We start from the raw sequence: 25,827 nt of genomic DNA, 5'->3' as shown, positions 1-25,827 counted from the left end.
GGATGGGTATGCCAAACCTGGCATAGAGAAATAGAGAGCCCAGGAGATACTTGGCATGAAGTTTCCTCTGAAAACATTACAATCAAATGATTCAGAAGGCCTGTACCTGTAGGGACTGGTACAGAATGTCGTAGCTCCCCATTTTACAGATGAGAAAACAGAGGCCCAGAGATGGGGTGAAGCTCAGCTGCGTGGACATAATAAGGATCACCCAAAGTTGTGTGGAAGGTCAGAAAAGTTGCCGGTGTCTCACAGTGTGACCACGACATGACTGTGCCATAAAGCCAGGAGGTGGTGGTGGCTCTTAATCAGGGCTCTCAAACTGACGGTGTCCCTGTGTGTAGTCCCGGTGCGATTGTCACCAGACCACCAGTTTAACCATGCAAATTCGGATTCACTTAGAACTGATATTTCAAAAGAGATAAAGTAGCTAAGACCTGGTCACAAAATAGGGCACAGTCTGTGGCTTGAAAGCATGGGTCAACCCAGCTTTAAGACGTCATTAAGGTGGTAACTAAGTATTTTTAGAATTACAGGACACTGGGTAAAGTGTTAAAACAGCAACAGCCAAGATACCGAGTGTCTTCATAAAGACCCACATGAGATGCAGTTGGATTAGGGCCTAAGGAGCAGATGGGGGCTAGAAGTCCACGTGTGACATTCACCTCAGAAGAGGAAGGAGGACCTGGAGAGGTGGTGTGCCCCTCAGGTCTCCAGCTACGGCGCAGGTCCTCAGTGCTGCACCCTAAAATCCATCAGCCCTCACTCAGAGGCCATCTGCTGACTCCACCCAGTGGCGGCTCTTCAGGGCCCCTGAGATGGGCCTGTTCCCCAGAGACATGGGCCTGCCCACGTGCCTTTGGCTTGAGGACCCCTGCCAGCCCTGCCCGCTCCCAGCACTGCACTGCAGTCTGCATGTGCCCCTCCTCTCCGTCTGTCCTGCCACAGGGGCCACCCTGCTCCGCCATCCTCCCATTTCCCTCTGAGCTGCTCACCTGACTGATTCCACCTGGGCATCTCCAGGGACCCCAGCAGGCCTGGGAGGCGATGCTCGGTCCCTGGGGCTCTACTGCTCAGAGCAGTTTGGAGCATCTTCCCTGTAGTGAGGGCCTATGAGCTTCATGTCTCTAGTCCAAGTGGTTTGGAAGCCCGAGAACCACCTGCTGCTACCTCCCCAACGGGCTTGAGTGTGTCATCCGAGCTCCCGGCTGCTCCTTGGCATCATGCCAGAGAGCCACAAAGCGGATTCTGACACTCCCAGCCAGGGCGGCCTGGGGTGTGCTGATAGAGGGAAGGGAGCCCCCGAGCAGCCTCCTGACCCCCTCCTCATCCTGTGCTGCTGAGCCTCCTCGGGGTCAGTCCATTCCCTGAGCCTTAGTCTCCCCTCTCTCCTCTCTGCAGGGCTGCTGATGGTCTGTATAGTGATTGGTGCTCGAAAGCTCGGGGTCAACCCAGACAACATCGCCACACCCATTGCAGCCAGCCTGGGAGACCTTATCACGCTGTCCATTCTGGCTTTCATTAGCAGCTTCTTCTATAAATACAAAGGTAGGGGGTCCCAAGGAGGAGGGACTGCCAGCAAGGCTGAGCGGGAAGGTTTGCATGTAGCTGCAACATCCAAATCGGGCACCGCAGGAAGGGACCTACAGCTCTGGGGTGGAGTCGGCGATCCTCCTTTCATAGAAACAAAGCCTGGAGCCACTGAACAAGGTGCTCTCCAGCAAGTTCCCCGGCTCTCCCAACCGTGTGAGCGGACACACAGGGTGTCAGTTACCACCTTAGACCAGGGCATGCGAGGAGGCCAGGGAGGTCCGGGGCTGGGCTGGCCACTTCAGCGCAGTGACAGTGCCTCCTTGGGGAAGGCAGTCACGCTGGGCACATGTCAGATGCCCGAGAAGTGTCCGAGGAGGAAGGTCTGCCACGGGCAGCAGCAGCATATGCTCTCCCTGCAGGTGCCAGCCAGGGAAGCCGGCCTGGCAACCTGCTCAGCAGCTGAGGGAGGAGTGCGCACGTCTTGTGGCAACAGGCCCTCACTCCACCAGAGGTCTCCCAGGGCTGCATGAAAACAGTCTGCTCAGGCCCTGGGCAGTGTGGCCAGGCAGCGTCACCCAGGCCCAGGGGTTTTCCCTTCCGGGTGTCCACAGCTGACCACTCCCTTCTGAGTGCCACACTTTTTACTTTCCGCCTGGCACAGTCTCGCTAAGATGGCTGCACACAGAAGTTTACATCTAGTAGGTGTCGGTTCCGGGCACAGTCAGGACCCTGGGTGCTCGGGGGCAGGCAGCATAAATGAACGGAGTGGGTGGTGATGAGACGGTGGGGAGGCCGGGGCATGTGGGGCAGTTGGTGGGAGGAGATGCCCCAGACAAAGGAGCAGCACAGCGGAGCTCCAGCTTATCATCGCCTCGTGGGAACACACAGCCAAGCGTTTGAGATATCACCCCGTGTTCATCACGTGTTGGCAACGGAAGCAGAGCAACAAAAACACTTCCGCTGTCAGGTGTTCAGGCCCGGGGAGCCTTTCTCGGCTCTGGGCTGGCTCCTGGCTACGCTGGGAACTGCCTGCCACCAACACTATTTAATGACTTGGGAGATTCTCAATGTTCATGTACATGATAATGAAGAGTTAATAATAAGATGACCTCATTTTATTTTTAAGCCAAACTGAAGGAGTTCCGGAGACTACATGCAAAGGTGTCCTGCTAGCAGGCGCCCCTGCAGGCTGCTGTCTCCCAGACTGTTTGACACTTGCTTCGATCTCGCTGGGTGGGAGGAGGCAGGGGAGGGTATTTATGTCAGGAAAATAGCAAAACCCAAGAAGTGAAAGTGAAGGGGGCAGGACCTGAGGGCAGAGAGGAGCTTTTCCATTGCTTAACAGGATGAGAAAATGCTTGGGGAGGTGTGGTAGGACAGTCACCTGAAACTGATGAGGACGGGAGTGTCTCCTCACACCTCTAGAGCCTTTAGTTCCCAGCCCACCTCTTATCTCTGCAACCCAGGCCACTGCCCACCACGCCATGCTGTGCTCTGGCTCTGGCCACATGGCTGCGTGCATCCCCTTTTTTCTTCTTTCTCTTCCCAGACAGTCGGTTTCTGACTCCCGTGGTCTGCATCGGCTTCATGGCCCTGACCCCGGTGTGGGTCCTCATTGCAAAGCAGAACCCACCCATCATGAAGATCCTAAAGTTCGGGTGGTTCCCAATCATCCTGGCAATGGTGATCAGCAGGTGAGCCTGAGTGAGGGTCTCTCCACTCTCCCCTTCTCCGTTCCATCCCCCGTCTTTGTGTTCCAGAGAGTGGCCTGAGAGCCAAGGACCCCCCCAGGAGGGGGCGCTCACTGCCCTGTGGCCATGGTGGGCGTGGACTGCAGCGGCGGCTCCTTCACTAATTTCCACGGCTGGTTGAGTCAGACCTCTTTACTCTTTGCCTCTGTTTTTCTTACCAAGAGCCCTACTCTTGTTTGTTCTGAGAGGCAGCCCTGTTCACATTTGCCAGGGCACCAGAGAGCCAGGAAGAGCCAAACCTGGAAACATCAGATGAGTGCGGAGTGCCATGGCTCCCTGCCCTGTCCAGGCACTGTGGGATCCTGCCTCTCCCGTTCCCCTGCTGCCACAGCTCTCCCTGGCCTGGCCCCTGCTTTAACTGCAGGGAGTGTCTCATCTGGCCTCAGGGCAATGGCTCCGCAAACCCCATTTCCACAGCATGGCTGCCTGTGGGACCTAGAGGGCTGAGGGATTGGTGCCTCTAGAGCCTGGGCCTTTAGCTGAGCCCAGGTCTTCTACCGCTCGCTCCATTCTCAAGGGCCCTTTCCGCTAGCAGACCGTGCGGGGGCCACCCCAGTGCTTTCTGATGTGCTTTCCTAACTTTGACTCTCAGAGAAGAGAGGCTATAGTGTAGGTATCTTTGCTCCTGGGTTCCTTACACAAAATGATCGCACTTCTTCAGGGCCCTTGGGTGGGGCAGCCTTGGCTAAGCTACAGGGGCTGGTGGGCGCGAGGTCTCACTGCAGCACCTTCCAAGAACAAGGGGCCGGAGATGACACTCGTGCAGGTTTGTTTTCTGCTAGGGAACGGCTCAGTTGCAGGTCCGGGGCTGTCATAAGACAGAGCCCAGCGAGCCGAGAGGCCTCAGAAAGGAGCTTATTGTTTGTTTTCAGTGGGCAGACACTTCGAGAACAGCGAAGACCAGACTAGAGACGAAAATGCATGTGGGAGGTGCAGGGCACACTGTAGAGACAGCCTGGCTGCAACAGATTCCTTGTAGAGGGCTAAGGAAAGTGTTTGCTAAGCTGAAAAGACAGCCTGATAAGGCAGTTTGCAAGGCCGCTTACAAGCATAAACTCTAGTCATTTAACTGCCGTCTGCTCTCTCCCCAGTTTCGGAGGGCTCATCTTGAACAAAACCATTTCTAAAGAGCCATACAAAGGCATGGCCATATTCACGCCCATCATCTGTGGTAGGTATTGGCAATCCCTGTCACCTGGGCACCCTGGGCTGGGTTGGCCCCGCAGCCCCAAGTGGTGGGGGCTGGCAGCTGTGACGTCAGAGGTCCACCCCGGGCCCTCAAAGGCAGAGCAGGAAGCTGGCAGGCAGAGGCTACCGAGGCTGGTTTTCCTAACAGAAGAAGATCTCAGGGGAGAAGCCATGCCCATTGCTCCACCCGATCACACCCTGCTCCTCACAGGCCACTGAGACCTGAGCTTTCACACATGCTAAATTCCATGCCTTGAAGGCACCCTGGATCCAACCCCGGGTTCTCACACCCGCAGAATGAATGTGGCCATCAGAACTGGAGTGTTGGCCTCTCATGGTTTTTCTTTTATTTTAACTTAGATCCACTGGTGACATTACACATAAAAATCTGGATTTCTGTTTTCTTGGAAAGGGAAGCTGTAACAATACAGTGGGGCCTTGGCTTACGAGTTTAATTCGTTCCGTGACGGAGCTCGTAACTCAAATTACTCGTATGTCAAATCAAAAAGTGAACGAGTGAGACACGTGATGCTAGGCTGATGTTGTGGCGTTCACTGACGTTCGCTGCGCCAACTAGCGGTGGGGTATCTGAAGCTGGCTCGTAACCCGAATTTTAGCTCGCAACTCAAAGCAAAAAATCGGCTGAGAGATGGCTCGTATCTCGAAAAACTCATTAGTTGGGACACTCGTAAGTCAAGGCCCCACTGTACTGGGTTTACATTGCGGGTAGGGCCAGAATCAGCTGCCACTGAGACAGGACCTGTGTTGTCCAGTTTGCCTCAATCCCCTCCATTCCCTGTTGTCTTTTACCCAACCCTTCACTGATTCACCTCCTAGGCTTAGGCCCTGTGGGTATTTGCGTGAGGAGCCCTCTTTTAACCAAAGCTTGGTATGTGTCTGGTTTCTGATAAAGCTCTGTGATGGGAGCAACCAGTCATGATGACTTTTTGCACAGTTTGCTTGATTCCCAGGCTGTGGCTTTCTGGGACTTCAGGAACAGGCTGCAGGGTCCTTGGGCCAGCCTCCCCACAAGACGCACATTTCCATGGGAACTCAGGCCTGTGTTCCTTGAATGTCAGTAGCCACCCGTAGGTCTGCACCTCGACAGAGTCCAACAGGGTCTATTCCCAGCAGAAGGGCTGGCCATTATACATGAGGACAGCAACAGCCAAGTCAGGCCCAGAAAGCCATAAGCCTGGGAAGATAGCGGCGGATGGCACCAACTCGGATACCTATAGGGGCCAAGCAAGCAGTTTGACTGAGTTAAGTAGGTAAGACAACAGCTAGGCAGTGAGGAGTGATGGGGAGCAGGGCCCGTGTTCCCGGACTGAAGGGAGCAGGGCCTGCTCCGCTCTGGCCACTTGCTACCTGGTAGGAACTAAGGTCTAGAGTTGCCTGAGCTGACTTGTTAGGAGAAGCTGGGAATCTGGATTAAAGGTCCAATTTGTAAATGCTGCCAATTAATTTGGGTTATTTTTTAAATCATGTGTGGGCCAGGCAAAATAGATCTGTAGCCACCCTCTGCCCACTGACCATTGTTGGCATCGTCCGGGAGCCTGAGGCAGTTGGTCTTTGCCCCTGGAGATCATGGGGACACGTGAGGTCCAGTAGGAGATTGTTCCCTGTGGAGCTGAGGAAATAGGATGGGGCGACCTGACTCTACCTCAAAAGGTGACGGTCACCGTCATGGGCCCTGTTCTCTGACAGCCCCAAATTCAGCCCCACTGACTCTCCTCCCTTTTAGCATGGCCCGTGTCACTGGGCCCTCTGCCCCTGGAAGCTCCAGCTCCGCCATCATATGATCATCTCTCCTCCCTTACTGCTCTTACCATTGTTCTCTTTCCTGTCCTTCCTACCTAAGGTGAGAAAGTTCCCTTTTGTTTTCTCAGGTATTCAGGTCTGTTCTCTGGTTCCTGTCACTTCCTATGGCTTTGAGTGGCTTATCAAGATACCTCTCCTTGACCTCTCCATTGACTCTCCTCCCTCTTTCACTCTCCCTCCTTCCCTTTCACACTCCCTCTACCCAATAAATATGTATCGGGGACCTACTTTGCAACACTTCCTTCACCTTAAGAGCTGTCAAGGTGATACAGGTACTACCTTGCTACCTCATTCATGAGGTCCAGGCCACCCTTGTTTGGTGCTAAACGAGATCTGAGGTCAAATGGGAAAGAAGGAAAAGAGATCAGGTGTTGAATTGGAAGACTTCCTGGAGAAAGTGACGTTAGCATAAGGAATAGAACTCAGAGACTGGCATAAAGAAGGGGAAACCAGGTTCTTTTTCTCCTCACAGGTGTTGGTGGCAATCTGGTGGCCATTCAGACCAGCCGGATCTCCACCTACCTGCACATGTGGAGCACACCTGGGGTCCTACCCCTCTGGATGAAAAAATTCTGGCCTAACCCATGTTCCACTTTCTGCACTTCAGGTGGGTCTTAGGTTTTTCAGAGGCCATGGGGCCACTGCTTTAAACAAGTAAAAATTAATGTCATTGGAACCTCGTGTTTGTAGCCATGATGTCTAAGACCAGTGCTGACCTCAGCACAGATTATCATATCAAAAGCTGCTGCAAACAGCTTGGATGGGGCTGCAAATTGGATGGGGCAGGGTCTCAGGGAATCCCCAGTGTGCTCCAGGCTCATTGAGACTCAGATATGGCTGCCAGTCAGCCCTGCGACAGGGGAGGCCCCAGAACAATGACTCTGTGAGCACCCCTGTCTGGGAGAAAGCCGCCCCTGAGTTCCTGCCCCAATGCCAGGCAGTCCAGTTCCTCTTCGTATGTGTCTGGGCCCCCCAGAGTCACTCGGTGCTGGAACTCAGAGGTATGGCATCACCCTCCAGCAGCCTCTGTGTCTCTCAGCCACAATCCCCACTGGTTTTTACAGCCTGAAGTTACGGGGACTTCTCTTCCCAGCTCTGGTAGCTGGGGCTGGGGGTTGAGACCCCTTGCTCCTGGGGGAGGAGGGATGGAGGAGTGGGAGGACAGGACGCGGCAGAGACATTCTCCCTCCCGATTACACAGCACACATGGGCGCTGGTCCAGCGGGTTCTGCGCCTCCACCCTTCCTGCCAGTCTTGGTGTACTTTCTTCTTTACTTCTCTAGTCGTGGGACTTCATTCAGCCAGCTCTCAGGTGGTTCTGAATGACGGTGGTTCTGTATTTTAGTTGTAATTTTGATGTGGTTGTGGGAGGCCAGAATACAAGCATTTACCTACACTGCCATCTTGGTTCTCCTGAATTCTATATGTAGCTTTCTATAAATTTTCTTGAGTTTTATGTCACTTTCCAATAATAATTATTTTGCCTCCTCCTTTTTAAGTTTTTTTTAAAGAATATAACCTTATCTGATTTTTCATCATGAATAGATTTTGTTGTTTTTCTATGGTTTCATTCTCTCTCTACAAATTATTTTATAGATTTTCCAGTTTCCAAGCTACATATGACTTCATTCCTTTTCCTTATTAAGTTGATAAAATACATTGTATCAACTCATAAGAAAATGGAGGCTTACTTTTCATTGACACCCTTTGTGTGAGTCATCCATCATATTCACATGTTATAGTTTTAAAGAGAAGGGCAGGGTAAATCACATTGCTTGCAGTCTCAAACTCATGGAGCACTGGCTCCTGAAAAGAGTGGGAATCACTCAGACCTCACCAATGTGCTGAAGGCCCCATGAGGGCACTGCCCTCCCCGATCGCTAAGGATCACTAGTTTTTCAACACTCCTGAGCTTTCCACCTTAAGCCCCTTGCGTATTCTCTTTCCTCTAGCCAGAATCTTCTCCCCCAGATTCAGATCTCAGCCTAAATGGCATCTCCTTGAGAGAGCTTCCAATTTCTGTAGCTCATTCCCACTAATAGACACTCATTCTCTACCATATTACCCTGACTGTACCCTGAAAATACTCTACCATATTTTCTTCCTAGTACTTGTCACAATTTGAAATGACCTTTCCTATTTGTTTCTGCTATTCGATTCCAGTTTTTCTATCGTCTCTAAAATGCCAGCTCCATGAATGAATGGATAGGGCTACATTCCCCATCTGCAGAAATATGCCTGCCACATAGTCCACCAGGGCTGTGTGCCCTGCTCTTTGGCACCTTCAGGAAGTAGCTGAATGAATGTGGATGCCCCACTACAGACTGTCACGTGTCAAGCAGGTCACACAACCTCGTTGGTTCTGTTTTTTCCAGAAATTAATTCCATGTCAGCCCGAGTTCTGCTCTTTCTGGTGATTCCAGGCCATCTGATTTTCTTCTATGTTATCTACCTGGTGGAAGGCCCTTCGGTTCCAAACAGCAAGGTCTTTGTGGCGTTCTATCTGCTAGCAGGCCTGATCCAGGTAAGGACGATGGTAGCAGCAGCAAAGGAGCATTCAGTGGTGGTTCCCTGTCCGGGGAGAGATGCTGAGAAGGTGGAGTTGGGGGTCCTGGACAAGCAGGGCACAGTCCCCATCCTCCAGGAGTCAAGTTAACTTGTTCAAGCTCAAGGGCATGATCCAGACCCAGAGGCCATCCCTCACTCCTCACTAGACGCTCCATGCTGCACCCTCCACATGGCACACTCCACATGGCACACTGCAGAGGCCACCCTCCACCTGGCACACTCGTTACTCCACCCTTCACAAGGCACAGTCCATACTGTATACAAATCACCCCACACTCCTCACCAGAGGATCAGAGGAGCCATCCTGAAAATGCCACATGTTGCCCTGAAGCAAGCTGGTGAACAGGTCCAGCTGATGAGCTGGGCCTTATGTGTCACTCATTAGAGACGGGATGGGCAGGGACCAGACCCCTGCAGGGGTGTTGCTAAAAGGCACTTGTGGACTTTAGTCAGAGTTGGATGATGATAAGGATATCAAAGACTTTCTGCCAAGACTATAGCTGGCTGATGTCCTGCTGGGCCTGGGGACTCTGCAGGGATTACTATGGGCGCTGGTGGGCAATTTTATATATATATTATTGATTACAGAGAGGAAGGGAGAGGGATAGAGAGTCAAAAACATCGATGAGAGAGAGACATCGATTGGCTGCCTCCTGCACACCCCTCACTGGGGATGTGCCCACAACCAAGGTACATGCCCTTGACCGGAATTGAACCTGGGACCCTTTAGTCCACAGGCTGATGCTCTATCCACTGAGCCAAACCAGTCAGAGCACTGGTGGGCAGTTTTTAAGGGGCTAGCATTTTCAGATCTTGAGTTATGGCATTTGCAATCTCAGCATGTGCCTGACCCTGAAGCAATCTGAGAAACTGTCCTGAGCAACAGCAGGAAAGGAGCTGTGGTCAGCCTGCAGGTCGGGACTGAGAAGCCCTGAGACCTGACCAGTGCTGTGTGGACCCTTGGCACCGCCAGGAAAAGCCAACCATACAAAGCTGCCCATGAGTGGGCCTCCAGAAAACCCATATTGAAGTCCCAGCAAGGTTTTTGTCTAAGGTTCCAAGGATGTTGAGTGGAGCTGGTACAGCAGAGAAAGTCAAGGCTAGTGATCAGCAACAGGCCTGTCTGGCACTTCAATATGCCAGGAGTGGGGTCCAACCACAGGGAGGGATGCTAGGCAAGAGTGGAAGAGGGTGGGCTCTTTGGCCCCTGCACCAGCTCATAGCTGGGCGCCAGAGCCCAAGAGAAGCTTGTGGAAGGGGACTACCTGGGGTTGACATGTCCACCTTGGTGTCTGCCCTTGAAATCTGCTAGTGTTTCTGACTTGTCATTGTCTTTTTGCTGCTTGTTATTATGACAGGTGACAATCCTGCTGTACCTGGCAGAAGTGATGACTCGGCTGACGTGGCACCAGTCCCTGGATCCTGACAGCCACTGTATCCCCTACCTCACAGGGGTAGGGGACCTCCTAGGGACTGGCCTCCTAGCCCTGTGCTTTCTTATCAGCTGGTTATTGAGGAGCGAAGCAGAGCTGGATGGCATTTCAGAACTAGCATCGGGCCCTTCCTAATGAGACCAGCAGCTCCAGTTAGTCAATAGAATGCTCCCTCCCACCAATGGGGTACAGAATGCAGCTCCTCCCTGGCTGGGTCCTTAGGTCTCCCCGCCTTGACAGTGGCCCTTTGTCCGTCTGCTAAGGAGACTCACATACATCTTGACCCTCGTGTTGGACCCTGAGGCCATGATGGAGCCAAAAATCAGAAGTACTGTCTGTGAGTGAGTGTGTGAATGTGTCTGCAGGTGCCCACGTGCTAGATGAGTGTGTGAATGAGTGCACGTGTGTGTGGACAGCAGGGAGCACAGGCCCGAAGATTCTGAAGGAAGAGGCATGGCAGTGCACTGTGGGGATGTTTGGCCCTGTTTCAGTCCAGTGCAGCCCGGATGGGGTAGAGCAGGAAGAAGACCCATTGGGTGCCCAAGTCTCGGGACTCCCTGAGTCCTGGCTTAGCTGCTGTCTTCACTGGGTCCAGCTCCACAGGCCACTCTGCTGATGTGCCCTGCAAATGCGTGCAGCCCTTCCTAGGGCAGGGCCCCCATCCGCTCCCAGCATTTACTTTTGCCACTGCTTTCTTTCCTTTTTCCTTTTTTTCTCTCTTTCCCTTCCTTCCTTCTTTCCTTCCTTCCTTTCTTTTTTCCTTGCTTTTTTTTTTTAAACAAACACCTCTGTGTAAATTTTAATAATCAAAAAAGTGTAAAATAAAGCATAGAATATATTGCATTTGGCATTTTGTGTTTGTAAAGATATTAATGCGCCCATGCGATTTGTGGTCTATAAGTCACAAAAACCTCTGGCATTTCTCTAGTGCAATGTTTGTCACACTGTAGTCTCCAGCCTAGAAGCATCAGACATCCCCAGAGAAGGTGTTAGAAATGCTAATTATTAATCCCCCACCCCACCCCTGGCCTGACAGATCAGAGTGTCTGAGGCAGAGCCCAGCAGTGGGGGTTTCACCAGCCCTCAGGGGTTCTGATGTACCCTGGAGAACCACTGCTCCAGAATCCAAGTTACTGCAAACACTAAATAATGCCTTATGTGAACCTGTCTTATTGCAGATACAGCAAAAATTATCTTTGTACCATCCTAACGTACAGACTAATTATACACAGAATATGTAATAGTTAAGTACTACACTTACTGGAAAAACAGAGGTGGGAATATATAATTAATTCTGAAGGTGTAGAAAACTTTCATAGAGAAAAAAATAACATATTAGACAAAAACACAAATTAATATATTATATGCGCTTTCCATTTCTTCCTTGAATTCCTGTGAACCAATACAACATATGTGGTCAAAGAGTAATGGTACATGACTCAGAAAATCCTTCTACTACTTCCTAATGGCATAACTTGTGTGAGTTACTTATAAAGAAGCAAATTAAATTATTGATTCAAAAATTTATGAAATCCTTATATTCTTCCCATTATTTTACATAAGGTATTTTCAGGACATGAAAAGGAACAACAAAGAAGCTTGTTTCTCAGAAGTGTCCATCTAGTTGAGCAGATAAGACATTTACTAGAATGAAACAGAAAGATACAAAATGATGAAGGTATAGTGACTTCATTGCAATGAACTATTTTCATGAAACATCAGCTCTGTTAAATTTATAAGTAAGGCTATTAGAAACTCTTTAAAAATTTTTTTTATTGATTTCAGAGAGGAAGGGAGAGGGAGATAGAAACATCAATAATGAGAGAGAATCATGCCCCCCACGGGGGATTGAGCCCACAACCCAGGCATATGCCCTTGGTTGGAATTGAACCTGGGACCCTTCAGTCTACAGAGCAATGCTCTATCCACTGAACCAAACAGCTAGGGCTCAGAAACTATAATTTTATCTGACTTTTTATTGTCTGAAAGTAGTGTTTCCTCAATACTTGCCAATACTAATGTGTGTTTAGCTCACTAGATGGCACCTTTTCTCTTTCAGAATCAGAAATTTGAAAGCCAATTTTTATTTGTAAAAAAAAAAAAAAAATTTATCTTTGAAAATAATGGAAATGAAACATTTGTTTTTAGAAAGTTTCTTTTTTACTTTAACTAAAACACCAGAACTTGTGCATCCAAATATATTGTCCTTGTAAGAAATCAACTTGAAAAAATATACTCTGTAGACCTTAGAAGCTGCCATTATTTCAAAGAAGTTTGAAATTAAAAAAAATTTCCCTTTGAGGCTAAGAATCATACAAAAATATGTTTCATTCTACACAGGGGTCCCCAAAACTGTATAAACTATTTCTATAGATTCTATTGCATTTGAAAGTGAAATGTATTTTAATAAACACTACCTTTATAATTATTCAAAATTTGTATACATTTTTTGGGGACACTGTATTTATAACATATTATATGCTATTATCTAAGTTTTACATCAAGTTTTTCAAACTTTGACTGGTAGTTTATAGATTTTCAATGACAGTCACAGATTTTCTCTAAGAACCATTTTTACTTAAAGGGAAACAGAAAAGAAAAAGAATATATCAAATTAGAGGAGGTAGGATGACAACATAAAGTATTGGAAAAGGCATGGAATTTAGAAACAATCTAATCCCAGGACAAATCACAATATGACCTTGGGCAATTTTTTATCTGACATGTGCTTCACTTCCCTCATCTATTAAAGAGTGATGCTAATTCTATCAAATAGTTGTGAATTCTTTTATTTTTTTAAATCCTGCCCTCCCTGGTTTGGCTCAGTGGATAGAGCATCGGCCTGCAGACTGAAGGGTCCCGGGTTCAATTCCATCAAAGGCACATGTGTAAGGTTGTGGGCTCCATCCCCATAGGGGATGCGCAGGAGGCAGCTGATCAATGATTCTCTCTCATCATTGATGTTTTTATCTCTCCCTCTCCCTCTCTAAAATCAAGGGGGGGGGGGGAACATATATCTACACTAATAAAAGAGAAAAATGGTAATTGGCGTACGACGATACCCTTTTCATTGGCTAATCAGGGCTATATGCAAATTAACTGCCAACTATGATTGGCAGTTAACTTCCAACTAAGATTGGCAGTTAACTGCCAACAAGATGGCAGTTAATTTGCATATGTAGGCAGAATGCAGGGAGGCGAAAGGGAAAGCAGGAAGAAGCCCCCTGCCACTGACAGTGATCGGAAACCCAGGGGGGAGCTAAGAGCTGGGGGGCAGGGCAAAGGCGGCCCTGGGGCCGCCTTTGCCCTGCCCCCCAGCCATGATCGGAGAATCAGGCGCCTTTTCCGCCCTGGCCAGTGATAGCAGGAAGTAGGGGTGGAGCCAGCGATGGGAGCTGTGCACGGTCGAAACTGGCAGTCCCGGGAGCTAGGGGTCCCTTGCCTGGGCCTAAAGCGGAGCCCACGATCGCGGGGCCGCTGCAGCTGCTGGTCCCCGCTGCCCGAGCCGGACGCATCAGCCAGAGGCATCCTGCAGGGGCAGGGCCTGCAACCGCGGGGAGCTGGGGGTCCCCTGCCCAAGCCTGACACCTCTGCCGGAGGCCTCAGGCCTGGTCAAGGGGCCGATCCTGCGATTGGAGGGTGATGGGGGTCAACGCCTGGGGGCTCCCAGTATGTGAGAGGGGGCAGGCTGGGCTGAGGGACACCTTCCCCCCCCCCCCACACACACACCCAGTGCACGAATTTTGTGCACCGGGCCCCTAGTATATATATAAAAATCCTCATCTGAGGATATATTTTTATTGATTTTAGAGAGAGAGAGAGAGGAATTGGAGGGAGAGAGAAAGAGAAATATCCATTAGTTGCTTCCCGCATGTGCCCCTACAGGGGATCGAAACATGGAGAGAGAAACATGGATCGGTTGCCTCCCATACATACAGAGGTGTCCTGACCGGGAATTGAGCCCTCCAGCCTTTATCGTGCATAGGTCCATGCCCCATCCAACCCAGCCTCCAGGCCAGGGCAGCTCTGAAGTATTAAAGTGACCAGTAGGAGTCCTCCATAGTGAAGGCTCTAAGGCAGTGGTTCTCAACCTTCCTAATGCCGCGACCCTTTAATACAGTTCCTTATGTTGTGGTGACCCCCAATTTCGTTGTTACAAATTGAACATAATTAAAGCATAGTGATTAATCACAAAAACAATATGTAATTATATATGTGTTTTCTGATGGTCTTAGGCGACCCCTGTGAAAGGGTCATTCGACCCCCAAAGGGATCACGACCCACTGGTTGAGAACCGCTGCTCTAAGGATTGATAACTATTCAATGCAATCCACATGGTTTTTTAAAGATAAAGAACATACATCAGTTTATTATCTCTTCCTCCAACTACTCTGTTTCCAATGCCACTGTCAGGCTCAACCATCATTCTCTAGTTCATTTATATGTCTCATACCAGCTCAGCAAAATTATAAGATTCTTGATTGTAGAATCTATTGCTGAATTATTTTTGTTTTGAACTCTGTATAAATATTGCTGCTTCCCATTTCATATTTTGTTGATAAGAATTAGGTGATTAAGTTTTTGCCTTTTTCTTAGGCATACTCCATGCCAATTTCTTCAGATATTTACCTACCTACCTATCCATCCATCCATCCATCCATCCATCCATCTATTGCAGTTACATGTCACATTGACTCAGAACAGGTCTGTGGAAGTCTTAGGGTATAAAATCAGCAAACAGAATTATTCATCTGGATTCTTTGCCAATTGATGAGACAAAATAGAAGTACCTCAATAGAACTTTCATTCTAGTGTTATAATTTTCTTTTATTATTAACCCTATATCCTGTTAAATAAAATGAATTTGTGATCTTATAAAACCCCCTGCAGGCCCAAATGGCTTCATTGGGAAACCTATAAAACATTAAAGGAAGAAATAGCACCAACCTGGACAGAAACTTTAATAATATAAAGAGGAAGGAACTTTCCCAACACGCTTCATAATGCCAGCCTGTATCAAATCTGTCAAGAATATTACAAGTAAATAAAATCACACACCAATATCCCCTCTAACAAAAATTCCAACAAAATTTAGCAAATTATCTATCTTCAAACACATGTTTTACATAAATTATTTCATTAAGTCCTTAGAAGATTCTATATGCCAGTACGACTATTAACCTCCGTTTTGTACACGAGGAAACCGAGGGCAAAGAGCTTAAGTGGTCAAAGTTAACATCACTAATATAGGTTAGAGGTAGGATTTGAACCATCTAAATACAGATTCTGGGCTCGGAGGCACTGTCACCTATTACACTGCCACTTAGTCAGCTAGAGATAACTTTTTTAAACCACTTGATACAATAACTTTCAAATAATGTTCTGAGGTGAACACATGACTCAGACTTAGAAAGAAGCAGGTTTGGGTTGGATGGAGATGGAGCCCGTCCTTTATTATGAACTCCTCCACCCAACTTCAACCAGAATGCCTCCATTAAATCCATTTTTGTGAACTGTTTTCCATTAAACACTTAAAAAAAAATCTCCACCCAAGGATACATTTGTATTGATTTTAGAGAGAGGGGGGAGGGAGGCGAGAGAGAGAGAGAAAATCATCCATCAGTTGCTTCCTGCACGTACCCCTACAAGGGGATCGAACCCACAACCTTTTGCTGCACGGGACAATGCTCCAACCAACTAAGCCACCCAGCCAGGGCTTAAACACTTTGTTGTCTTTTTTTTTTTTCTTCTGTTGCTGGGACTGAAGGCCTCTCTATAGGCCAGACCCTGTTAACTCCCAGGGACTAATCAGATTTTTTACTCCTTCATCTCATTCAGGGTGGAATCTGGGTGTGGCTGTATTCCTTGCCTGGAGACTGGAGGGAGGGGTTAATATCTTCAGGAGGAAATGGCTGCCCAGGTCCTGGGCTCGGGCGTGACTCAGCCCTCAATTCGCTGCCACCTCTCCTGGACCCCCTTCTCTCCCAGCCTCTCCCCAGATTCCACTCGTCCGCACCTTCTCCCGCTCCTCAGCACGGGTGAGTGTCTGTATCCGAAATGTCCTATGAACAGGGTTCAGTGAAAAACAAACAAACAAACAAACGCCGGCCGCGGAAACGGGGAAGGCTGAGTCTCTGTGAGCTCCTCTCTTACCGGCACTGCATGGTCTGGTCAGGGCTTCAGGCTGCCCCCTCTGGGCTCAGTCCTCCGTAATTATGGAACCCAGATCTCAAACCCCCCGGGGCCAACAGTCCTGCGGATCTCCTTTCCTCCAGTCAGGGGGCTGCACCTGTCCCAAGGGACGCGGTTGGGTGCCGTGCAGTTTCCCTCTGACCCTCTGGGCTCAGAGATCTGGCAAACTTTCCTGCCCAGATCTCTGGTTTTTACCTTTCCAAGGGAACTCTGCCCTTCCCGGCTGCAAACTGTCTCACCAGCTGAGTCTCCTTCGCCAGTTTGGGGTGGATGTTATTCGTTTCAGCTGCTCATTCTATTTGCTCCGGGACAAGCCTTGGGACTCATCTGCCTATTCTGCCACCATCTTGTCTCCTCTCCTCTAAACACTTTGTTTTCAAAAGCTTTTTCCTCACTGCAAAAATGTTTAAAACCATTAATGTAGGGTAGAAGGATACCCCAGACATCAGCATCATTTTACAGAAAAGAAATGCAGTTTAGAGGATTCTGGGAAGATGGCAGGGTAGGAAGCACCAGGAACCTGTCTCCACACCTAGACAATGGCCCTGCTAGGATCTGTCTGATCTAACTGTTTTGGACCTTTGGATTCCATTGAAAGCTTGAAACTTACAGGGGAAGGTTTTGGAGGTTAAGTTGTGGTTAATTTGGTCAGTTTCAGCCTTTAACACAGTAGCAGGTACCCATCCCCCCCCCCCCCCCCCCCCGCCCCCAGATCTGTAGCAGCCATCTGTGCACATGTTCCTAGAAGAGCTTGCACACAGCTTTCAGGAACTCCAGTGGGCAAAAAGGACCCTGACTTTTAAATACAGTGGGGCCTTGACTTAGGAGTGTCCCGACTAATGAGTTTTTTGAGATACCAGCTGTCTCTCAGCTGATTTTTTGCATTGAGTTGATCGAGTAATTTGAGTTAACGAGCTCCTGAACGAGCTCGGTCTTGGAACGGATTAAACTCTTAAGTCAAGGCCCCACTGTATGAGGAATCTGTGCTCTGATGGCTGATTGCTACTTCTTGATGCGAGCCGTTCGCCCTCCAGCTGAAGGCCCTTCCAGGAGATTTAAAGGGCTGGGGCCCTTTTTCACACACACCCCTTCTCCTTCTCCTCATTTGGGAGGCAGACACTGAAGATTCCAAAACAGTTGCATAAAAACTACATTAAAAAAACAACAACCGGGAAAATTAGAAAGTGACCCCGTGTGCCCAAGAAAAAACTCAGAAAAGACCCGAGAAGACCTTAAGTTTACACCTCAGGGGCCGCGGCAAAGCCTACAGCAATTAAGAAAATAAAAACAATAAACAAATACAATGACAAAAGCCAGCAAACCCTGAGGAAGGGGGAAGAATCTGATTGACAGAATGACCACATAATTAGATGCAAATGTCCAGTTTTTAACAAAAAAAAGTGACATGGCATACAAAGAAACAGGAAAGTATGGTTCATTTACAGGAAAAACAATAAATCAACCGAAATGGGGCCAGGGCCTGGAAGGCAGAGAAGGGGACAGTGGGGGCACTGAGGCTGTGACTCCACCCCTGGGGAGCCCCTGGCTGCCACTCCACCAGGTTTAGCCTGGTGGGCTGGGCAACCCCTGTGAAGGCCCAGAGGGACATAAGGGCAGGAACAGAGGCCCAGTACCCTTCCTTGGGGGGCGTCCGCTGTCGTGAGCCCTGAGCACCTCCAGGCATGGGCAGCACAGATGGACTGCAGCCCCCAACCACCAGGGACCCGGGTAAACGCGGTTTGGCCACGGGCCTCCCAATCCATGAAAGTTGCTGGACAACCTGGCCCCTGGGGAAGCCCCAGCTGAGGTTGGCCTCATTGGGCTTACCCGGACGCCGGGCTGGCCCCCCCTGCAAAAGGGGCTAGACTTGCAGCTGACCACACCCCCGCTGTCCCTGTTCTCCTGCAATAGGAAGGCTGAGTCAGAGGGGGTGCCATTTGCTCATACAAGGAGGGGCCTTGGCGTCGGTGCCCTCAGCGGGGACACTGGGGAGGGGACACATGGGCCTGTGTTTCCATGGGATTTTAAGGAAACAGAGGAGCAGCTACAACAAAGTGGAATAAGGAAGGCTGAGAATGGAGGCACCATCCAGCATGTGTGAAGCATTGCTCACGAGAACTCATCTCACTGCCATTTGCCTTCGGAAAGACCTGTTCCTGACAATGAAAACCTCCCATCTGGAAGGAACAGTGCAGCAGGTGGCAAAATCAACAAAAACCATTTAAAAATTCCAGGGGAGCAATGGATGCTAGAACTTCATGCGTCATTGCATGCTCACCCGAGAACACAGAATAGTAAACCGGGGCTATGTTAGTTACGGGGCTATCTCCACGCTCCCGTCTGTAACATGAGGAGGATCATCGCACCATCTCACGGGACTGCTGTGAGGACCAACACACAGCACAGCTTCCGGCACCTGTCGCTGTGAGCAAGGGGGCTTCCGGGAGCGCCCTGCCCCGAGGGCAGGTTGGAAGAGAGGCTACTGTCTGTAGAGAATTTAAAAACAATGATAAAACGGACCGGAAGTCAGTCTGCTTTTCATTAGTGCCATGGACAATAACATCCCCCTGCCCGTGAGGACAGGCGAGTCCCAGGGTTGTCACTTCCTCTCTTACACGATAGGCAGTACCAACAGCACCCTTAGAAGCAAAAGACATGACATTTGGACTTAAGAAGCAGAAGATATTACAGAAAGATAAAGTGTGCTTCTTTAATGGGTTCCAACTGCAAGGCAAAAGGTACAGTTCATCTTAAGAAGTCAGCAGTAAAATAGAGATAAGACCACAGAATTCACTGTCATAAGTGAGCTTTCTCATGCGCTCCTCAGACAAGCCAGCCCATTCCCCCCAAATTCCAGGAACCCGTTCTGCAAAAACAGGGAGAAGATACTGGAGCTGCTAGAGACGGAGAGAAGCCCAGGGAGGGAGGAGTGAAGCTTGAGGGGTGGAGGTGAGGGACAGACTGTCATTCTTTGAAGAAGCAGAAAATGGTATTCTTTCTTTCTTTCATTTTTCTTCTTTCTCCCCCTCCCCCGCCTCTTTCCCCTCCTCTCTCTCCTCCTCCTCCTTCTTTTTATTATTGTGAATGTGACTTCATGGGCTCTCTCAGTGTGCTTTCTTCTTTACTAGTTATTGAGAGTTTTTAGAAATAAATAAGGCCAGGACAAAATAATTCATACATGACCAAGTACCTTGCCCCAGATCCTGTACCTGACACAGTTACAAGGACTTCAAAGGGATCTCCCAGGAGAGTAGGAGAATAAATGTTGGCTATAATGACTTGTAATTTGAAACCAAAGACAAGATGTGACTCTCCCAAGGAAAATCAAATTAGGGGGACATTTTTACCTTGCAAAATTTCTCTGATATCAACGATAATGCCTTTGAAGAAATCTTGTGGTGAAAGCCTGCTTAATTCATTCAAATGGAGACATTTGCTTAAAATAATCTTTGATGCACTTAATTTTTTTTTCAGCGTGTATGTTCAGTACTTTGAAGATCATCTGTGAGGAATATTTTGGAGTCTTTTTCCAAGGATAGAAACAAAAACAAAACTGGGATTGGAAAAATGTTCAAGTCATTTGTGTGAAATTTAAGGTCAAAATAATTCTTCCTCAGATTCCTCTAGGTCAGTGACCCCACCCCATAACAAAGAAACAGAATTTCCGGAGGATGAGGCCCAGAAATCAGGATTTTAAAAAGATTCCCAGGTGATTCTAATGTGCAGCCAAGGTTGAGAACCACTGCTCTCGGTAAATCATACTTGCATGTTGGGCAATGTTGGTCACAGTGACCTTAACCTTTAGGTTGTTTGGCATCAGGTGAGTTCTGTAGGATTGCACCTGAAGTTCCAGCCCTGAGAATTAATGCACACCTGGCAGTTCCCAGGATGACATGCACTGATCCAGGACCCTGTCTCCTAGGATTGGTCAGCTCAGCACTCATGCATAAGCCCATCCCTGCAGTCATCCATTTAAAAAGATGCTCAAAAGACCTGAAACACCTGGGCCTGCTACACAGCGAGTGGTCTAGGTGCTTCATGATAGCTATTTCCTTATTCCTGGCACCAAACTCCAAGGTTCCACTGCAGATGTGGACTTTCAATCATCTTATTCATTTATATGAACTCAACATCCTTTTATCGATGAGCTGCCCTGTGCTGGACAGTTCCCTCTGTGCTGGAGAGTGCAGCGACCACACCTGCCTTTGGTGAGTAGGAAACACAGACAGACCTGCCTGTTCATAATTGCTTGCATGCTTGCATGTCTGGACTTCAGCACGGAGGAGGGCAGGAAGAATGGAGGACGGAGCTGTGCAATTTGAGGGCTTTCTTTCCTGTATTCTTGGTGTATGTAGCCTTGACATGATTTGGGAATTGAAAGATGAAAAGAAAATTCTGAAGTTGTATAGATAAGAAGGGTATATTATTGAACAGAAAATATGATGCCTAATTTAAACTTTGTTCCAGTTTTTGCCATTGGGAGCTCCTTCAGTTGGCCGTGTGTTCTGACATATCCTCGTCATCGTGGGTTTGAGCACAGTCACCTATAGCGCTGTAAAACACCCAGGCTCATCTTGTTACTTTGTGTCACAGTCACAGAGTCAGCCATTGCTCCAAGAATCCCTGATTCCTGTCATTGGAGAATGGTATTAGGAACCAAGATCTGAGTGCTAAGTGTGCTTACTGTTACTGTTGCTTCCAGGCCCTTTCAGCTCACAGAGCAAGAAAATATACTAGTAAGTAACCCAGAAGACTCGTTATGAAAGAAAGCCACTGTGAAGTAGCTCCTACATGGCTGTGCACTTATCTCAGACTCATTCATCAAAGCACACGGAAGGACAAGACTGTATTGAATCCTCAAGGAGCTGGGAGATGTTTGTCAGTTGTCCATTCCACTAACCTTGCAAGCTGCACCAACTGGGTTAACCTTGGCTCATTAATGCCCACTTCCCTCCAAAAGCGTTTCTCCGGTATGTGCTTAGTTCACATCAATGCTTGGTACAAATCCAGATCTCTGAATGATTCAGATGCTCACCAGCTCTTTATTCTCCATTCGCCATCCCGGCTGGTAGCTGCCTTCCTTTACTTAACCAGGGTCATAGGAATAATGTTTGTATTTAACCCACCCTTGGTCTCATTAGCCTTTCAGACTTTAATTTCTCTCTCACCATTAAGTACAATTACTTCCTTTTTCTTACTCATGTTATTTTGCTCTTGACTGCCTCTTCCTCCTCATTAACCTTCAATCCTGTTTTGTTTTTTCTCCACTAAACATATTTTTTCCTCAATTTTGCCTCTCCTTTTAGCTATTAACCTATGTCTATGTATTTCACTATAAAATATCTTTAAAGACACATTTATGCTCACACCTAATTCATTCTTCTTTTATTAGTGTTTATAATTTAAACACATTTATTTTGTTATATTCATAATACAAACACACAGGTTCTTATCACAAAATTAGCCAATGTTAATATTTTTTTATATTTGCTTCATATTTTTTAAAATAAAAGAATATTGCTGATATTCACTTGTGATAAAAACAAACAAACTATCAGCATAGCGGGAAAGGAGGGAACAGACCTCAACACTAAAGGCCGTGTATAACAAACGCACAGCGAGCATCAGACGCGATATGGGAAAGGTAAAAGCATCTTCCTTAAGATCAGCAACAAGACCAGGATGCCCACTTTCACCACTCTTCTTCAACATAGTTTGGAGGTCCTAGCCACAGCAATCAGAAAAGGGGAAGAAATAACAGGCATCCAAATTGGAAATGAGGAAGTAAAACTGTCATTATTTGCAGATGACATGATACCAAACTGAGAGACCCCTAAAGATTCCACCAAAAAGCCTATTATATTTTTATTCTAGGTGGTATGCAACTTGGCAGAGAACAGAAATGCAGGTTTTTCTAGTGTTCACAGGAGATTCAAAGTGCAGCCAACCAGGGTGAAGTGCCATTGCTGAATGCAATGCAGGGGGGTGGGAAAGGAAGGGAACACATAAAGGTAGAGGACCTACACTTGGTAATAAAAAAAGAAATCCATTCTTCATAAAAGAGGGATAAGTGAACCAATTTTAGAAGAAAATTACACCCAATTCATAGAAAAAAGTAAGAAGGTACTCATTAAACTGTTGACAGTTTTACCTCTGAGAATAGGACCAAAGGTGAAGATCAAGACTGAATGGGGGAAGAATAGTTTTGAAATGTCATTCAGATGCAAGAAAGAAAATGCAAAAAATGGCAGCTCAGCTTAAACGATTAAAAAGTTTATTTTTCTCTTACACAACAATACAGGCCTGTGATGCTGGACTCTGTGGTACGAGACCTCAGAGTCCTTTAATCTCATTGCTCCAGGATGCATACTCTCCACACTCAAATTCACCTCACGGGCCAAGATGGCTGCTTCAACTCCAGCCATCACATCTGTGTGCTAGACAGCAGGAAGTAGAAAAAAAGGGGGGAAAGCCTCCTCCCTCCCATTCTGATAACTTCCTAGAGGCTGCACAGACAATTTCCATTTAAATCTCCTGGCCAGAATTTAGTCACTTGGCCACTCCCAGCTGTCAAGGAAGCTGGAAAATAAAGCTTCTAACCTGGGTGGCTATATGACTAATAAAAATTTGGGGGTCAAATTACTGAGAAAGACATTTCTGCCAGTGGGGGAAACACATTTTACCATGTTTTTACTTAATCTGTGAAACCTTTATAAATATGTATACACATGTTACTTATGTAATGAAAATTGGGGTGGAGAGTTAAAAGAATTCAAACCTGGCCTTTATTTTCTTACTAGAGGCCCAATGCATGAAATTCATGCAAGAGTAGGCCTTCCTTCCCCCGGCTGCAGGCACTGGCTTCACTCTGGCACTCAGGACTCGGGCTTACCTCTCAGCCCCAGCTTCATCTGGAAGGTCATCCGGAAGGACACCCAGTCTAATTAGCATATTATACTTTTACTAGAGGCCCGGTGCACAAAAATTTGTGCACTCGGTGGGGGGGTCCCTCAGTCCGTCCTGTGCCCTCTCGCAGTCTGGGACCCCTCAGGGGATGACCACCTGCTGGCTTAGGACTGCTCCCTGGGGGATTGGGCCTAAGCTGGCAATCAGACATCCCTCTGGCAGCCCGGCAGCCCTCGGGTGATGTCCACTTGCCAGCGGGGAGCAGACCTAAGCTGCAGTCGGACATCCTTAGCACTGCTGAGGAGGCAGGAGAGGCTCCCACCACCACCGCTGTACTGGCAGCCATCAGCCTGGCTTGTGGCTGAGCAGAGCTCCCCCATGTGGGAGCTCACTGACCACCAGAGGGCAGCTCCTGCATTGAGCGTCTGCCCCCTGGTGGTCAGTGTGTGTCATAGTGACCAGTCATTCCCAGTCTTTCTGCTCTTAGGGTCAGTTTGCATATTACCCTTTTACTATATAGGATAGAGGCCTGGTGCATGGGTGGGGGCTGGCTGGTTTGCCCTGAAGGGTGTCCCGGATCAGGGTGGGGGTCCCGCTTGGGTGCCTGGCCAGCCTGGGTGAGGGGCTAATGGCTGTTTGCAGCTGGTCACACCCCCTTCAGGGTGGGGGTCCCCACTGGGGTGCCTCGCCAGTCCGGGTGAGGGGCTGAGGGCCGTTTTCAGGCTGGCCGGCGACTGAAGCTCCCAGCCTCTCCTTTTTTTCTTTTTTTCTTTTTTTCTTTTTTTATTCTGGGATTTATTTACCTTCTATAATTGAAACTTTGTTGCTGTCACTGGCACTCCCAGCTCTGAGGCTGCGGCTGGCTGAAAGCAGGTATCTGGGGTTTGTTTAGCTTCTATAATTGAAATTTTGTTGCTTTTGGAGCTGTTGCTTTCGGAGCTCAGAGCCGGGCCGTGGCAGGTGGGGAATCTTGGCTTCCTCCATCACTGGAGCAAGCAAGCCTCACTTCAGCTGTGTGGCTGCCGGCCACCATCTTCCTTGGCAGTTAATTTGCATATCTCACTGATTAGCCAATGGGAAGAGTAGTGGAGGTATGGTTAATTACCCTTTTTGTCTTTTATTAGATAGGATTATTATAGATGAATGAGATAAGAATGATAATGAGAGAGTGTGTATGAGATAGGAATTTGAATATCAGGAGGAATGTATGGGAAGCTTTATGGGGTCAGTGCAGAAGAAGGGTTTTCAAATGATGCTTGTGTAAACATTAGTGTTCCATGGGATGAATCAAATATGTTTCTGTTAAAACTAAACCTCTTCTTAATATTTAGAAAAACATCCAGTTGTTATTCATAACTTTTGCAATTCTAAGGTTTTTCCAATAAGTAAAGCCTTTGGTGTCTGCTGCCACTTGCTCACTGGCACATCTTCTTTTACTTTCTTTTATATTACAAGGAATTAATAGAAGAAGCAAAACAGTAGTATCTTGAAACAATCAACTATGCTTAGTTCTCTTTCTTTTTTTCATGGAACATGCTACTGTGGATGCCAAGTTATTTTGCATTTGTTATAATATATAGTTATAATCTGTTAGTAACGTTGTCCCCAAGGTATTTGATAGAATTAAACATTTCAACACTTCCTAACATTAAGCAAAGATCATGGCAAGTGGGGAAGACTACCATGGCATTGGAGTCAGTCAACAGAGGGGAAAATAAAGATATCCAAAAAGTTAGGCTGCCCATCTGAGGTTGGAAAGCACAGATTGGTAGATGATCCAATCAGGAGTTGGACATTCCCAGTAAAATTTAGTGCAGTCCAGGACAGGAACACGAAGCATTGTGTCTGAGCAGTCACTCTTACTGCCCATCAACTTACTTGCTGTGAGGACCCTTGCTTGTTCAAGGAGATAGCTCCTCTTCTGGGAGAAAACCAGTTTCCAGCACAGCAATGAGTCTAATCCGTTCGAGCCAATAGGTGGCAGGTTGCCCAGATCTGACCAATGGTATGTGAGTGACTCTCTACTGTGGAGCTTCTTGAAAAGGTGTTTTTGCTGGTAAGATGGAGACATTTGGACAACACCGTCACTGGCAGCAGTGCTGGGACTGCGCAGCAGTGCTGGGACTGCACAGCATACTGTGCCCCAGAGGGCCCTGCTGGCAGCTGACGCACACACTCTACAGGAGAGCTGGAAAGAGCCGCATCCTGGAGGGAAGTAACCGGTTCTAGGACTAGCCTGTCTCCAGAGGGTGCAGAGAAGCCTAAGGAAACTCTGGAAAGCAGACACAAAGGAAACCGAAAGAGGAAGTGAAGCATCCCCCAATGGATTGCTCGTGCCAGAGGATGTTAAGGGTCGGCACTGAATCTTCTAAGCTATTTCCCCTTATTCTTTTAACATTTTCTCATTGCTACCTTCAGAAACTGTTGGACACAGT

General features: G+C 48.0%; 2 protein-coding genes across 7 annotated transcripts in view; both read left to right on the top strand.

Moving 5' to 3' along the window:
* SLC41A3 (solute carrier family 41 member 3) overlaps positions 1 to 11,067 on the top strand; it is a 34,717-nt gene extending 23,650 nt beyond the window's left edge. For 5 of the 6 annotated variants that reach the window (XM_059706730.1, XM_059706727.1, XM_059706733.1 and 2 more), the window contains 6 exons: positions 1,402 to 1,548; positions 3,083 to 3,227; positions 4,376 to 4,455; positions 6,766 to 6,900; positions 8,669 to 8,817; positions 10,220 to 11,067. In XM_059706730.1, the coding sequence (XP_059562713.1) occupies positions 1,402 to 1,548; positions 3,083 to 3,227; positions 4,376 to 4,455; positions 6,766 to 6,900; positions 8,669 to 8,817; positions 10,220 to 10,429 (866 nt within the window). In that variant the 3' untranslated portion in view covers positions 10,430 to 11,067. The remainder of the gene's footprint in view (positions 1 to 1,401; positions 1,549 to 3,082; positions 3,228 to 4,375; positions 4,456 to 6,765; positions 6,901 to 8,668; positions 8,818 to 10,219) is intronic. The other variant, XM_059706731.1, reaches the window with a different exon arrangement.
* Positions 11,068 to 16,205: 5,138 nt separating this feature from the next.
* The window catches only part of MC2R (melanocortin 2 receptor), a 63,888-nt gene continuing 54,266 nt past the window's right edge, over positions 16,206 to 25,827 (top strand). The window contains exon 1 of the mRNA XM_059706726.1: positions 16,206 to 16,332. The gene's annotated coding sequence lies outside the window, so the exon portion shown is untranslated. The remainder of the gene's footprint in view (positions 16,333 to 25,827) is intronic.

The sequence above is a fragment of the Myotis daubentonii genome, chromosome 8 (genome assembly GCF_963259705.1).
Source record: "Myotis daubentonii chromosome 8, mMyoDau2.1, whole genome shotgun sequence".
NCBI classification, from domain to species: domain Eukaryota; kingdom Metazoa; phylum Chordata; class Mammalia; order Chiroptera; family Vespertilionidae; genus Myotis; species Myotis daubentonii.
This window is presented reverse-complemented; position numbering and strand designations above follow the sequence as displayed.